Below are 16441 nucleotides of genomic sequence, written 5' to 3'. Positions count from 1 at the left end.
AATCAGTGGCATCACAGGTGAGAAATAAGAACATGGACATTTCACATTAACTGCTGAAGCCTGGGAATTCAAACCATTTAAACCACACCTATTGAAAATCCACACAACCTCAGCTCCTCCCCAAGGAGAAGAATGAACCAGGAGCAGGCAAACAGCTGCTGAGAGACCTTTGCATGTTACCAGTGTTAGTTTTACCTCCAGATGACATTACCATGCTGTCTAGAATTTGTTGAGGTTTGAGATGCTCAGATTTTGCAGCAGGAATTTCAGGCAGTAGCACGGCCACAGAGTTCAACAAAACAAAACTTTGTTCTCAAAATGCCTAAGCCCATCCAGCTGCAGCCCTCCCAGAGCCAGGCAGCCATCCTCATCCCAGGGCTGTTGCAGAGCTGAAGACTCACATTTGTTTTTATGCATAGCAAGGAAAAGGAAAAGCTGAGTTTAAATACTTTAATCCACGCCCTTAAATCTACAGAGAAATACAGAACAAATAACGAGACAAACAGATGCATTAGGAAATTCAGTAACAGAGCCAGTGCTGGGAAATTCTGTATTTACAAATTTCTATGAAGAATATGGAGCAGATGTTTCTGCATAGAGAATTTTAGGGAGTGTAAGTCACAGAGAGAGGCCATGGGACAACAACTGAAGTTTTCAGTTTCCCTGTGTTAATGTGCAGTAACCACAGAGGGGGCAGCTCTGTGGCTCCACTGAAGCTGCAGCTCCTCAGGCAGAACCTGGCCCAAATCACACACTGTGCCCATGGAACCCCTGCACCAACCATCACAATTTGTGTGAGACAGAAGCACACTCACGGTGCCTCTGCAGCAGATAAAACCAGACATCTCTGCTTTTCTAACAATCACTTTTACAGGATTACCTCCTTACCCCTCCATTTCAGCCTGCCCTCTCTCCAAAACCAAAGGAAAACCAGTTTGAGGTTTGAAAGCGTGGCTTGATGGCAAGGAAAAAATTGCAAATTTTGATTTAAACATTTATTCTGGAGGTCCAAGCTCATGCTAACTGTTATTTTCATGGCAAGCAAGACCTCACATCCTGCACAGCTGGGAGCTGTGGGGCTGCCCTGGGGTTCTGCTCTCTGAGGGGCAGGAATGCTGCAGTGTCTGCTCACGTTTGGGCACTAAAATCAGATCTCAAACTACACCACAAGGAAACAATTGATCTGCCAAGAGTCCACTGATCACTCCTTACTGCTCCGTGGGGAATAAAAAATACTGAATCCCAAATGTCACCTTACTCAACTGAAAACTGCCCATTTTGTGAGCTATTTCTTGCACTTGAGGCTCATATTTTCCTTGTTTAGTGCCACTTTAGAACATATAGACAAACATTCAATATAAATCCCACGTGGCAGCATCACAGCATGTGTAGCTAAAGAATATATTTTTTTAAACTGTTAACATGCTGACATTTTCCTGTAAGGAGTAATTACTAATTAAAAGTTACAGCTCTTAAAATCAACATTTTACAGTATTCTGATCACTACTTACTAAACAACTACTATACATACTGAAGTTACAAGCTACAAAAATAAAAATCCATTCTGTTTAACTACAAAAATCCTAGAAAGAGAAGATGGCTGGAGGTATTCAAAGAATTACAGCAGTTTGTAGCAGACAAAATGGCTTTTGAGGGATGTAAACCTTGAAGGTACAGAATGCAATAAACTCACATACAATTTTTATGCTGAAATCTACAAACAAGTTGCAAATTAAACAATGCAAAGAATTAATTACATACAGCAGTAGGGGGACACAACACAGGACACAGGGCAGCATTAAAAAGTACAGTTTTGAGCACATTCATACTTTTGAACAGTTGAGGGCCAGATCCTCAGCCAAGGTCAGTCTGCACAACACAACTAGGTTTAGTCAAGGCATGTGGCTTTATTCCAGCCTGAAGTATCTCCCTGAGATGCCCAAAGCCTGAATTGGGTATTCAGCACTCTTAGATGATAAAATCGTGCTTTACAACTGTGGCCTCAGCATTGCTGAAATAAAGAATGTGTAAATTATCTCAATTTACCTAATTACCACAGGAAGAAGTGGTCTCTGCTGCCTCACCCTGTGTTCAAGAAGCACCTCTCATTTCTCAGAAGAAACCAGCATTTTAAATTAAGTGGTTGACATTCAGAAGAATCAGTTACATCCTAGTATTTTTGAAGACAGTCTAATTTAATTCCAACTGAAGACTTAATTATTTTATTTTCCAAAAGGAAGAAAACTGCTAGTAGTCAGTACAGTTAGAACACATGCAGATTTTTAAGTGTCCTGCTCTCCCCCAGAGACTAACCAGGTTACAGTGCTGCTCTACCAAAAGCATTTGTTGCCAAGTAAAAACCAGTACCTAATCTAACACTGATGCTATTGTGCTGATCACAGCTAAAGGTGCAGAGCTTTTCATTTAACCAGTGAGATACAGCAGCACACACTGTAAAAGCTTCAGTGCAATGTAGCAGAGAACCAGAAGGAATTGGCCAATTGAAACCAAACCCTTCAAGGATCAGTTCTCAGAACCTGTGGAGAAAAGGGATAAATGTTCCTCCCCAGCAGCAATGAGAGCAAAGATTATATTCAATACAGGCCAGGGGTATTGGGGAACCTTTGGAGTCCTGGTGGTGATGGTGACTGGAAAAGCCAACCAGGTGGGTCACTGGGCCAAGAACAGCTGTGTGAAGCCATTCCAATTTTCTTGTCTGACAAAGCCTTTGACAGGAGGTTCTGTGCACATAAAAATACCCAGCACATCCTCTATGTGAGTGAACAGTGCACTGTGAGCCAGGCAAGGAGCCGACCCACAGAAAGGCTCTCCAAGCAGATTTATGCTTTTTCTATTGCCTGTCACAGGACTGAGAACCTACATTAAAGAAAGTTGTCAGAAACTGACCAAACTTGCTACTAGATGCAACAATATAACTTAAAAATAAACTTCATGAACTCACTTTGAAGTGCTTGACAATCAGTGTAATTGTGTACCCTGCACATTTTACACAAATCTATAATATACAGACTGGCAGAAGAAACAGTTTGTTATTTGGCTTTTTGAAATATTGTTTTCTCAATTTTCCCAATGTTTATGATTAATAGGATAAGGGAAAACTCCTCAGTGCAGGACAGGAGCTCCAGCTGCAGAGTCCCCTCTCCCAAAGGGAGAATTTAGTGTGGGGATTTCCAGGGCTCCAACCTACAAGGAACAACTCCTTGGATGGAGGAGCTGTTTGCAATGGTGCTCTCTGCACCTACAGCACTGAAAAAGCACGGAGCAGTTTATATTCACAATGCACACTGGGCAGCTCCAGCTCTGGTACAAATCAGCCAAGTCCATTCCTGCTGCCAGACAGTCTGGGAGCTCATTGCTGAGGGCAAACTGGGCTAAAACAGGAAACAGCTCCCTCAAAGCCATTCCAAACAGGCTTTAACCCAATTTGCAACACACCAGAAAGGAGGAAACATTGAAAGCAAAGAACAGCTGGAAACAGCAAGGCTTCCCACAGACGCCAGGGCTGACTCTGTTTTACAAGACCTTTTTTTGCCACACAAATGACAGCTCCAGAGTCACAATGGACACTTCAGCCTTACAGAATGTTCTCTAAACCATAAGTGCAGTTTCACAAGAGGCTTCCCCAGGGCCACATTTGCTGCCATCACTCACAGTCCATTGGTGAGACACAAACTTCGCCTCCAAAACCAAGACCACAGAGCAGGGGTTTACCCAAACAAGCACCCAGTTAAATGCTACTTTCACTTTGTTCCTCCAGCAGGAATGATGGATTTACCCTTCCCAGGGGATGTCACACTCGTTGGACTGGAGCCACGAAAAGCTGCAGTGGGAGGGAGCACAAACAGCCCCACTCACCTGTGGGAACACAGGGACACTTCCAACCTTGGCATCAATTATTTTTTTCTAGATGTCAGGAGTCAAAAGAGTGAAGTTTTTCAACAGCTCAAGGTTCTTGGGCTATAAACATATATTATTCAAATTGATTATTCAAACCAATTTGAATAATCATCGGATCAACTTCAGGGAAGTCTGAACTGCATTATATACAGTTTAAAGTAGCCAGTGGTGTCATTTCAAATACTGCTTTTCAGAGCACATACCCTGCTTTCCCACAGATTCCTCATTTGTTTGTAAACCACAGTTACATAAAAACTACAGCATAGAACTTAAATACTTTTAGGGTGCTGATGGTTACAAGTCATTAAAAAAATAATAACTGGTAAGATTTTTGAAGCTAATACAAATTGAAGCTCATAACTAAAAAAAAAAGGTAATGGATTCATCTAGCATAGCATACTTAGGGTATTTTAAACACTTTTTACATATATTTTACTATTATTTTTCATCTCTATTTACATACAATAAAATAATTAAAGTTATGCATATAAGGCTAATGAATATGGAATTTACAAATGGCTTCTGCTTTACAGTTCATTACACTCTAATCACATTTTCAGACTGCTATAAATTCACTGAGAATCAGTAGTATTGAAGTTCTAGTACATACACTTTCTACAAGGAATACCATCAAGTTAAAAATGCTTTCCAAAGAGGATTACAGTTGAAGGTTTTAAAAATACTGACTTTGCCAAGTTTCAATAAATTATTTTAAAATATAAATAGATCATTCAGTGCTAATGCAAACATCATTTTACAGGTTTTTGAAAAATGGTTTCATTTAAAAAAACCTAGAAACACAGCCTACTTTACCCAATGGTCTCATTTTCAGTCAGCATAAAGAAAATTTTAAAACTGGGGGATCATGACAAAAGCAGCAACATTCAAAGTTCAGACCAAAGCCCTCACCTTCTGATAATCTTGGCTTACACAGCATAAATTCTCTTCCTACTTGGAAGAGCACCTTCAGTAACTAAACTGAATTTACTCAGTGAGATATTTTAAACTTCAACTCAGTTCTCACCTGCTGCAGGCTTAAAATTCTTACAACAAAATACAGGAATAAGAGCTTTTACTTCTGTTAACCATGAAGATGTTTTCACCTGAGAAGCTTTTAACCTGAGAAGCTTCAGACATGCCTGACAGTCCCTGTGGGCTCTTGTGGGTGTTCTGAACCTCCACAACCAGGATCAACCACTCATCTTTTTCCCCCTTTCTATCCATAAGGGAAATGAGGGTAACCAACAAGGCATCTCTTTCCACCTAAGAGCCAGTCAGAAAACAAATGCTTCCATGCCTTTTTCCACAATCAAATCCTACACATGAATGGCACCTCTGCAAACTTAGCTCTCAACCTCCACACTTACAATTAAAAGTTAACAGACTGACTTAGTACTGATCATTCTCAGGTAATTATGAGCCACGTTCTTCAACAAGTTTTTAAAAAATACCCCACATTTGCCAATCATCATAATTTCTTTAAAACCCTTCTCTCTAAACAGCTAAAGAAGATGCTCCTTTGTCCAAGATTTCCTCCAAAAAGCCTGCCCAAAAACTATGATGTTGCTACTTACAAAAACTGGAATTAGTCTCTCACTGAACTGAAGCGAAGTCAAGTCACAGGATCATTCAGTGCAATTCATGGTACAAGTATTTTGAATTGTATGTTGGGGACTCAAGACCTCAGGGTACTCTTTGGCTTACAAAGCCACTGAAAAAGGACATTTCCTAAATAACATTTCCAGAAACCTTTGGTCCAAAAGCAATTTTCTTGTTGAGTACCTTCCCCAGAGCTCCCGGATCCTCTACTTTCCCAGTGAAGCTTACCAGAAATGCACTGCATGAGCAGGTGCACAGAGTTTCTGCTCTTGCTCCCAGGCAGAGATGGCAGCCAGGAGCAGGCTGCTGTCACAACACCAACCCAATATTCTGCTTGGTCTGGTTTTCAGCTCTGGAACTGCTCTGGGGCAAGTGGAAGCAGGTCAAACCCCAGCTGTTCCCCTTTCCAACGGTATGAAACATCTCTCTGAAACACTGTACTGTGTACATGCAGAGACCTGATTGCACAGCAAGGAAGGGCTGCTGCATCCGTCCCTTTCCAGCCATGAGAGGAACATGTTCCAGCTGGAAAGGCTGGAGGGCATCCCCACCAAGCTAAAGCAAACCAGTTGTGGTAATTCAGCTGTGAAAGTTTCCATGAGTGCAGAAGCATGGCTTTTTCCTCAGCTCTAGTTCATTCACAAGTATGAACCTTAGTTGATCAACCTCAGTCCAGATCAGACATTGGTGTTCTAACGAGCTGAAATTCCTCGCTGCCGCACGTCAAATCCCAACTCCACAAAATCTCCAGGTCTTGATGCAGCTGCTCCCTGCCCTGGTGTCACTCTGACAGGCTGGAGGCATCATCATCATCTGTCTGCTCCCCAGAGTGGTACAGCATCAGAGCATGGGTCTTGTGAGTGATGGTGACAGTGCAAGGCCCCTGTGCCCAGGGCTCCCCATCCACCTGCATCGGCATCTTGGAGCTCTTCAGGATCAGCTGGTACCAAACACAACACAACCCAGCAATCAGAACAGCTGTACCAAACACAGCAATCAAACAGCTGTACCAAACCCAGCAATCAGAACAGCTGCACCAAACACAGCAATCAAAACAGCTGTACCAAACACAGCAATCAGAACAGCTGTACCAAACACAACACAACCACAGCAATCAGAACAGCTGTACCAACAACACAACCACAGCAATCAAAACAGCTGTACCAAACACAGCAACACAACCACAGCAATCAAAACAGCTGTACCAAACACAACTACAGCAATCAGAACAGCTGTACCAAACACAGCAATCAAACCAGCTGCACCAAACACAGCAATCAGAACAGCTGTACCAACAACAACACACCCCAGCAATCAAAATATCTGTACCAAACAACAATACAACCCAGCAATCAAACCAGCTGTACCAAACACAACAACACAACCACACCAGTTCAAAGGGGCTGAAATCACCTTTTACAACTGCAATACACATTCACAGCCTGGCCAGGGAGAAACTGAGAGTGGCACTCACAGGCCACCAACCACAGCAACACAGGTCTGTGTACTATGACATTAATAAAATTTTACTAAGCAAGAGAAATATCCATCTCAACTGCAAACTGCAGTTCTGACTCAAGCAGTTGAGTGCTTGAGATTTTCTACTGTGTATTAAAAAAATTTAGGAGAACAGGTGCCTAAGCAGCACTTACCCTCACTGTGTGTGCCTGCCCTAGGCGAACAGGATTTGCCAGTTTCACCTGGATCTGGGCACAGTGGAAAGAACCATGAACACCAACAACCTCCAGAAGTCCATCATCATGTCTATGAAATGAAAAAATGAGACTTCTTTCAGTGAGCTGATGAGCTCCAGCACATATCCCCAAATACTATCCTCTTACTGCTATTCCCAGAGAGAAGACAAATGTTGTGCCACCAATAATACATTTACGTTTTTGTGCTGGAGCACAAACCCCACAGAGCAGCAAAGAAAGCCATCAAACAGCTATGGAGCAATTCACCAGTCAGCACACCCGAGCTGGCCTCTGAAATCAGGGATGTATGACTTTCCAAGGCTTATTGTGCACATTTAAGGCTCACAGTGGATTCCTCTTCCATAAACTTGTACAATTTTCTGTCTTTTTATTCAAATATTCATCAAAAGGAAAATCTTTTAATGGCTTAATTTTTTAGATCTGGGTAAAGGACCTTGCCCAAGTATTTTTTAGAAATTCAGGATTGTAAGCCTTGTAACAAAACTATGGGTGTATTTATATAGATGTCTTCTGAAGAAGGAAGTCACAACAGGGAATAATTAAGGTTTGAAGTTATTTTTCTCTTTGGTATTGCTCCCAATATGGGAATCAAAATTTTGGACATGTTTTGTTTTTTACTTTCCATTTTAACCTCTAATGAGATGTGGTATTTTAGATTCTGAAATAGATGTATCTTGTACTTTTTGAAGGCTCACTTTATTGTTAATAGCCTCTCTCTCCAATGCTTCTGCTGTCTGTCATGCCAGACATTTTGAGATAGTCTTAAAACCCCCTTGATGTATAGGATGGCTTTACTCCAAGGAAAATAAACAAATGTGAGATAGCCTGTCCCAAGGAATCCTTCCAGCCTGCAGACAAGCCTGGCTGCAAAAGCACAATCTGCTGAGGGAATTCCTTACACTGCAAGAACTGTTAAAGGAAAACACAAAGCAAAAAACGCCCTCTGTACCTTGCCAAAGGATAAGGTTCATCCCCCATTCCTTCCCAGAGCCTGCAGCCACCTCCCCAGTATCCAATATTCAGCACAATGATGCCTTCCAAATTGGGCAACTCAATCCTCTCACCATCCAACTCTAGCTTTAAAAGACAAGCAGAAGTTAATTACTGTGGATCAAACTCAGTACTTCAATAGAACTTACTCACTTTATGCATTCAATAGGCTTCCACTTAAAGAAAAATTGGCCCTGCACCAAGAAAATGTGTTTTCTTTCCATATTTAAAAAAATCTTTAAGAAATCAGATAGTAAATTTCTATTAGTAGAGAAAAGAAAAAAGGAACTCTCACTTATGTAAGCCTCTAGTACTATGGCAAACTATAGCTGAATATCAGAGCTTGCACTCATAGAACTGGGTCAAGGCCAGGAAAAACGTCAGGAATTTGCAGTAAGCCCAAAGACATGAATTCCATGAAGTAAGCTGCAGACAGCAAAGGAACACAAAAATACTCCAAGGCCACAGCCACCCTCACACAAATATCATTAAGTGCAAATATGGTAAAGAGCAAAGCTTCTCTCCTTTTCTTTCACAAGATAAGGTTTTACACTTCACTGACTGTCCAGACAATAAACAAGTTAAAAAACTTACCTCAATCTTTTTGTTAAGATCTTTACATTCTTGTACTAGGCAGTCTTTGGTTCCATAAAAAAAATAAACAGCCTACAAAAAACCCAAACAAACAAACAAACAAACAAACAAAAAACCACCAAAAAACCAAACAAAACAGGGAGAAAAGAAAATATTGTTAGAAAAAGATAATACATAGGAAGACTATTTGAAAAATTTATGTATAGTTATGGCTGTGCAAACCTTATCTAAAACATAATATATTTGCACATCCTTGAACTAAACCTTCCTTATGAGAAGAGCTACAACTTGCATAAGAAACTAGATTTCCACTTGAAAAGGGAATAAGCACTTAACTCATGAGGTTTCAAAGCAAATGAGAAACTCTGAGCAAAAACTGAGCAAACAGCAAATTTTGTAAGCAAGCAGAGGCAAGGCAGAACACTCATGAGTGGGCTTGCCAACATGTTTTACCCATAGAATCCCTTTCCCTAAGAAAAGTTAATTCAAACTCTAAATATGGCAAGAAGGATGTACTGGTAAAGGAATGTTAACCTAAAATAGCCTGAAGTCAAATCAACAACTCCAAGGAGGAAATGACCCTTTAGCAAACACACCTTATTGATGATTCTGCTGGAAAACAGAGAGGGAGTTTTCTCACGATGGGCATGGAAATTCAGAGCCATAAGAGCATCAGGTCCTACAGAGAAGTAGTTGTTCATTGTGAATACCTGTAAGACAGAACTTCCAATTATGCCTTGCTAAAAATTATTATTAGGGTTTAAAATTCAGAGTGTTTAAAGGGAAGTTGATAACAACAAAAAAAAAAAGACAAACATACAGTATTTCACAGAATTCATATTATACTTGCAAACAATACCTTTGGTTTCCTTAAGTTGTAGTATCCTTTGTTTGTTACTTGAACCTTCCATCTGAAAAACAACAGTTGGTACTTAGACTTGAGACAGACAGTCCTCAGTATCAAAGCTGTAGTTAGGAATCTCTTATCTATACTGGGATTAAGGCAAAACACTCAAATTTAGTTAAATTATGAAAGAGTTAAGCCCTGTAGAACAACTAAAAGACCAAATTCAGACCTCAGTTAGGTTGTAGCTCCTGGCAATACTCGTGTTTATGTAAATAAACTGCTGCAATGGACTATCAGTAGAGCTACAGCAGTGTTTGGTTCTGTACATTTTATCTTTTCACTGTTCCTTACCTGTCTAGTTTGATTCCATCTGCCTCCATGACATTTCGTAAGATCTGCTCTACAGGGACTTCTCCAGCATAACCTGCACCCCAGCCCAGAGTATTAGACAGGTCATTCCCTGTTCCCAGAGGTAAAACTGCCACTTGTGGGATAAATCGTTCTTGCCCCTAGGACACAAAACCACTGCAGATTAGCTCCTGCTCCAGCACTCATTGCCTCCCTTCCATCCCCAATGCTCAGGTTAGATCAATTCACCTTCCCAGCAGTTCCACAGAGCAGAGCTCTGAGCTGCCAGAGCAGGCAGCACATTGAGCTACTTACCCAGACATAAGGTAAAGGAAGGAAATGTTAAATCATTGTGAGAAGGAAAGAGATACAAACACAATATGGGAACAACACATTCTGAATACTGAGCAGAGTATTCCTTCCCAGGAATGATGCTTTGGATCTGGGAAGTGACAGAACACTGAGAGATGTAACACACGTGGCTGTGAACTGCAACAAGACACCAAAATGCTCCTGCAAGACTGAGTGAGGTTAGGTCTAAACAACAGAGGCACAGAGTACCAGTGCTCAACCACACACAGAAACACAGACACTCCAAGGAGCACAGTCAGTGTCTCAGTTTCAGGCTGTCACCCACACACGGAGCAGGTGAAGAGCAGCTCTGCAGAGCACAGTGACAGGAGCTGCTCAGAACAGACCCTCAGCAAAGGCCTTGGTTCTCCTGACCACAGAAGGGTCAACAATTATTTCAGCTGTACTATGGCCTTTGCAACTCAGCTGTGAAAAGCACTTGCAGTAAACTGGCACTTTGGTTACTGTTTTATCCAGAAAGGTTATCAGCCAGGTATCAACATGTATTTGAGAGCCAAGATAAATGAAGGGAGCAAATAACCTACTGCTGATAAGAAAAAGGTTTTGCTGATAAATCTCTACAGTTTACCTAATACCAATGACTCAATTTGAACAGGACAAAGAAAAACCCAGATTTCATCAACTATATCAGCACTGAGGGACAATGTATCAAGTGCCCAGGACCACACAACCATATACTCATATTCATTAACCTTAATAGTTACTTTACTTCATCAGCACACAATAATTCTCAAAGAGGTTGTTGGACTATGCATGAAGTTGTAATAACAACATTTTATGTATTAACAAGAGAGCTGTAGTAAAAAAAACTTTGATATAAAAACTTTTTTTCTTTCAGCACTAGAGAAAAAGTTTATTAGGTTAAGCAATAAAGTTTATTAAAATTATTTTCCATTCTTAATTTTCTCAGGAGGTCTTAGGAGCATCCCATAAATGAGAACGTCTTCCATTTCAAATCCACAGTAAACAGAGTTTGTTTTTTTCTCCTCTACTTGCAGCTAATAGGCAAGGCTGCAGACAGACAGACTCTTCAGAACATATGACAAGAAGCAGAAGCAAATGACTGCACTCATTTATGCACAGGCAACATAACCAGAATAGCTGGCAAAATGATGAGGTTATTATAAAAGATTGAGAGTGCTGGGAGAAGGGAGCAGTCAGAGCACACCAGCCAATATCAGCAATACCATCTATGACAATATAAATCTGTTCAGACAAAAGGAAAAAACAATGCAGAAAATATCCAGCAGTTTGGTCTCTCCTTGCTTTGCAGAAAAGAACTACTATTAATATAAATTAAAATCTAAAGTGTTCATATTTTCCCTGAACTACAAGGAATAATAAGAGGCATTTCCCACACCCTTTTCCAATATGAATAAACAATTATGCAAATATTCCTCTGTAAGCCTATTCAGGAAGATGAACGCAATAAATGCAGGTAAGAGATGAGAGGTAAAACTTTGGCAACATCAAAACTCATTTCACCTTTTAATTTAAAACATAATACCTTTATCTTCATTTCATCAATTGCATCCAGGACCCAGCCCACTGTGCCATCCCCACCACAGACCAGAACCCTGACAGCACTGCAAGGCAGCCAAGTGCAGAGCTGGAGAGCTTTAGCAGGTGCAATTTTGCTGAGATCAAAAACCTAGAAAAAAGGAAAATAAGGAATTCTGTAAGTTCACAGAACAGGACTCAGGATTTGCCTCACAGATAAACGACTTCAAGAAGTTAACTCTAATGCAAAACAAAGATTCTCCATTTGCAATATTACATTAGCAAATGAGTTGTCTTGACTTTCATGAGCAGGATTTGTTTCCCAAATTCACAACAGAGCACCAGCTGCCTCCCTAGGATTAAATGGCATGGATAAACTGAGCTGACAGAACCCTTGGAAAAGTCTGTATCTAGAAGCATGAATTCTGTAAAGATGAAAGACTTCAGATAAAAGTAATTTTAAAATACTCATCACACAAAGAGGTTTATTCTTTAAAGCCTTTTTGGGATGCATTTGAAACAAAAACACAGTGATTTCTCTTGGGCTGTATTTTACAGCTGGGTTTTGAACTTCAAAGGAAGAGTATTAAGGTGCAGCCAGGAAATCCAAGAACAACTGCCTGCCTTACGCAACATCCTGAGCCATCCCAGGGGATTTTCAGGGGAAAGCAACTATACAAAGCAAAACTGTCAAGCTGACATTTCCACATATAAAGTGAGGATTCAAATACAGGTTTCCTATGAAGAAGATTTAAATGGTTCATTTTCTAAAAAGTGTACACTGTTTCAAAAGTGGTACACTTTTATTACCACTGAATTGGTAATATGGTAATACATGCAGTAAATTGGTAATACTGGTAATATATGCAGCAATTCTGACTGAATTACTGCACGTATTACCATAAGCAAAAAAAATGGACCGGTATTAGAATCCTAACAAACTTGGGGCTGGGAGAAGCCTCTGCACATTTTGTTGCTCTCTGTGAAGCTCTTCCTTGCTAAAAGAACCAACTGCATGAATTTGTTTCCTTTACTGATCTTCCACAAGACCCTATAGCCATTGTGAAAACAAGATGATATCTATTCTGATCTAAACCTTGGTTTTGTTATGGTGGCTTTGCACTGTGAATACCTGAACAGGGTTCAGCAGCATTTTAAATTCTCCTAGAAATATTTCACCCATGTTGGTTCCACTGCGAGTATTGGCCAGCACCATTACTGGCATCCAGTGTTTACTGCAGTAAGGGACCACCTGCAAAAGGTAAAAACCAGTCAGTCACACAAATACTGCACATCTGAAAATGTTTACAACCTTGCTCTGAGCCCCATCCCCTGCAAGGGCTGAAATGAGAAAGTCACCAGTTAGTCTGAAGTAGACAAAACACAAATACTTCTGACACATCAAGGCTGAAGATTCTGCCGTGCTCAGGACAATGAATACTACAATGCTATGAACAAAGCAGTAAAAAACTCACAAAAACTCAAGGAAGTAAGGTAGACAAATCCACATCTGCTTATATTTCAACAACCACCTTAGTAAAATGACAAACACCTCTGAATTAACACAGCAAGTGTTGTGCTAACTTAACAGATCTTGAAACATTTACCTGACAGTTGCTACTGTCACAATGTGTTGAGTTCAAATTTCAAGGTCTGTCTGTGGGTTTATTTGATTGTTGTTTTGGTATATTCTAAACCCAAGAAGCAGCAGGCCATTACCTTCTCATAGCTGGTTCTTTTCTCTTTACGCATCTGGTTGATTGCAGACAAATAGTAGGGTGGAATAATTAAGTCTTTGAATTCTCCAAATGTACAATCCTCAGTCCTCAAACTATCCACCATGCATTCATCATGCACAGTGTACTGACACCACACACACCTGAAAAAAGACCAAAACACCTGAAAACAATCTTCAAACAGGCACAGTGATTTTGCTCATTTATTTTAGACTTTTGTCAAAATATTTATGTTCACATGCACCATTATATTTTCATTCTCTGGAAGCTTATGTATTGGATATAGAAAATTACATAAATTGGTCATGTGCTTGCAGGTCTGGGAAAGCATTTGAATTCTGCTGGGAAAAAAATCCAACAGTTTTAGACTAATTCAGTTCTTTTTAATTAAAAAAAAATAGGTGCTATAAATATGCTCCTCTTTGTAATATTAATAATATTTCAGTTACACTGAAAGCCTGTAAAAGAACCTCAACCCCTGTCCATCTTAGAGAGCACAGATAAAATACTGGAGCTCAATTCAATACAGTGAGACAAGTAATGAATGAATGCATTCCTTAAGATTGATAATACCCCTTCAAACCTGAAACCTAAAAGGTTACAAAGAAGTGTACAAGGCTGATGGGATTTAGTTATGCAAAACTGCTTTCCTTTATGACCTATTCTAAAAGCTGTCCTGGAAAACAAGACTAGAACAAGAGGAAATACTGCAATATCCACTTCCAGCCTCTGCAGAATGTTAATCCTCATTTACTACATCCAAAGCCTTGATTTAAGCAGCTGGGAAAGCTATTTTTGGAGTGCTCCTGACTAATCCAATGCACATCTAGAGTATCAATGACACTTGGCCTATACTCTGACTCTCTTTTCCTCTTCTTCCTTCCTTTCCCATTTGCCTCCAAATTCCTGCCCTTCCCTCTCCTACACCCACTCTCAAGGTTCTGTTTCTGATAATCTGCTCTTTTTCTCTGTAATTCTGCTTACTTCCCAAGCAGTTTGACAGTATCACATAGAAGCAAAGCAAAAGCTGGCAGAATCTGGGCTGGAAAGATCCTCTGAGTAGGCTGAGGTAACACACCGGGGCACCTATCATTGCATTTTGGCACTGCAAACTTTGCAAGCAACCTTACTAATGACAGTGCAAGTCCATTTAATGGTCCATTATATTTTAAAAACACTCTTAACACAATCTTTATCAATATATTTCAGTAGCTTACAATACTCTTTAGCTGTTTTGAGCATCCTTAAAAATGAACCTGAAACCTCTAGAGAACATTGTTTGCTCTATTTACACTGAGCAGATGCCAATTTTGAGATGCACACTTTGGTTCTCTGAACTGTGAGCTGTGCCAGTCAAACTGCTCAGGCTATCCACTGTACAACCAACAAATTTATTCCTAATATCATTCCCTAAAATACAAACTCCCTTGGACACTGAGAGTCTCTAGTATGTAATTATACAGCAGCCTGCACATCATGCTGGAGTAATGCAATTAAGAGAGCGAGTGGACGTGAGATGCAAGGCCACACTCTTAATCTATGACTCACAAGCACCCATTTTAATTTTAGGTTCTTTGAAGCTGGTTTTTTTTTTTTAATAGTATCTTATCTGACTACTGCAGGATCTCTTTTGGGGTGTGGTCTCCCAACAACCCTGCAGAAAACACAACACTGGCATGGCACTGCAGTGCTCCCACACCGTCAGACCGCCTTGCAGTACCTGTAGTCGCAGAGCTTGGGCTGCGTGCCGCACTGTTGTTTGCAGACCATGCAGCAGCTGCAGAGAGGGACATTGCCCCTGATCCAGTGGTGCGGCATGGAGCTGGGGGCCCCGGCGCTGCCCCTCATCATGATCTCCTTGCAGAGGAAGCGCCGGTCCGCCTTCTTCAGGCAGGGCTCGCAGACGCGCAGCCCGCAGCAGCTGCAGAAGGCGCCGCGCAGGATGTGCTGGGCGCACACGCAGCAGTACGAGGGCGACCCGAACAGGTCCGTGTAGTGCCAGTCGTGCTTGCTCTTGCGGAAGATGTCCCGGATCAGCAGCTGCCGCCGCGACCGCTGGAAGCTGCACCAGGCCGTGATGAGCACGGGCAGCAGCACGGAGCACAGGGTCCACAGCACCAGGCGCCAGTCGGCCCCGGCAGGGGAGGCATCGCCCGAGCCCTCCATCCCTGCGCTCCCCGGCCTAACCCCTCGCACCTCCCGGGCAGGCGGCGGGGCGAGCCCCGCAAGGGCCCCTTCGCTCAGGGAGCCAAGGCGCAGCTTCACGCACCATCTTCCAACCCCTCCTCAGGGCTCGGCACCGACCTGCGCCGCATCGGGCCGACGGCAGCGTTCCGCTGGGGCTCCTCCGCCGCCCGCCCGGGCCTTGCGCGGCGGCGGCCGTGCCCGGGCTCCTCCTGCCGCTGTCCCCGGCGCCGGGAGGGCGCGAACGCACGGCCCCGGCTGCGCCTCGCCGCGGGGCACACGGGGCGGAGCGGACAGCGAGCTCCGGCCCTCGGCCCGCCCGGGAGCTGCCGGCGGAGCCGGGGCCGGGGCGCTCGGCGGGCTCGGAGCGGCGCCGCGGGATGCGCGGGGCGGCGGAAGCGGAAGCGGCCCGGGGCCGTTGCCAGGGCACGGGCGCCGCCCGTCCCCCGCCTGTCGCGATAGCGGGGATGTCGCCAGCGGAGCTCAGCGACCGCGACAGTGCCTGGCGGAGCGCCTGGCTCCGCTGCGGCTCCGGCTCCGCTCCGGCTCAGGCTCCGGCTCCGCTCCGGCTCCGGCTCCGGCTCCGCTCCAGCTCCGGCTCCGGCTCCGGCTCCGCTCCAGCTCCGGCTCCACCGGGC

General features: G+C 42.6%; 1 protein-coding gene across 1 annotated transcript; it reads right to left on the bottom strand.

Moving 5' to 3' along the window:
* Positions 1 to 436: 436 nt before the first annotated feature.
* Positions 437 to 16359, bottom strand: DGKE (diacylglycerol kinase epsilon). Its single transcript, XM_014269468.2, has 11 exons — positions 15340 to 16359; positions 13603 to 13762; positions 13016 to 13135; positions 11891 to 12034; positions 10015 to 10172; positions 9676 to 9727; positions 9413 to 9526; positions 8817 to 8888; positions 8182 to 8309; positions 7170 to 7281; positions 437 to 6457 (listed from the first exon to the last, which is right to left on the bottom strand). The coding sequence occupies exons 1-11, from the start codon at positions 15783 to 15785 to the stop codon at positions 6299 to 6301; spliced, it is 1665 nt and encodes a 554-aa protein (XP_014124943.2). The 5' UTR covers positions 15786 to 16359; the 3' UTR covers positions 437 to 6298.
* Between the last annotated feature and the right edge of the window lie 82 nt (positions 16360 to 16441).

The sequence above is a fragment of the Zonotrichia albicollis genome, chromosome 19 (genome assembly GCF_047830755.1).
Source record: "Zonotrichia albicollis isolate bZonAlb1 chromosome 19, bZonAlb1.hap1, whole genome shotgun sequence".
NCBI lineage: Eukaryota > Metazoa > Chordata > Aves > Passeriformes > Passerellidae > Zonotrichia > Zonotrichia albicollis.
This window is presented reverse-complemented; position numbering and strand designations above follow the sequence as displayed.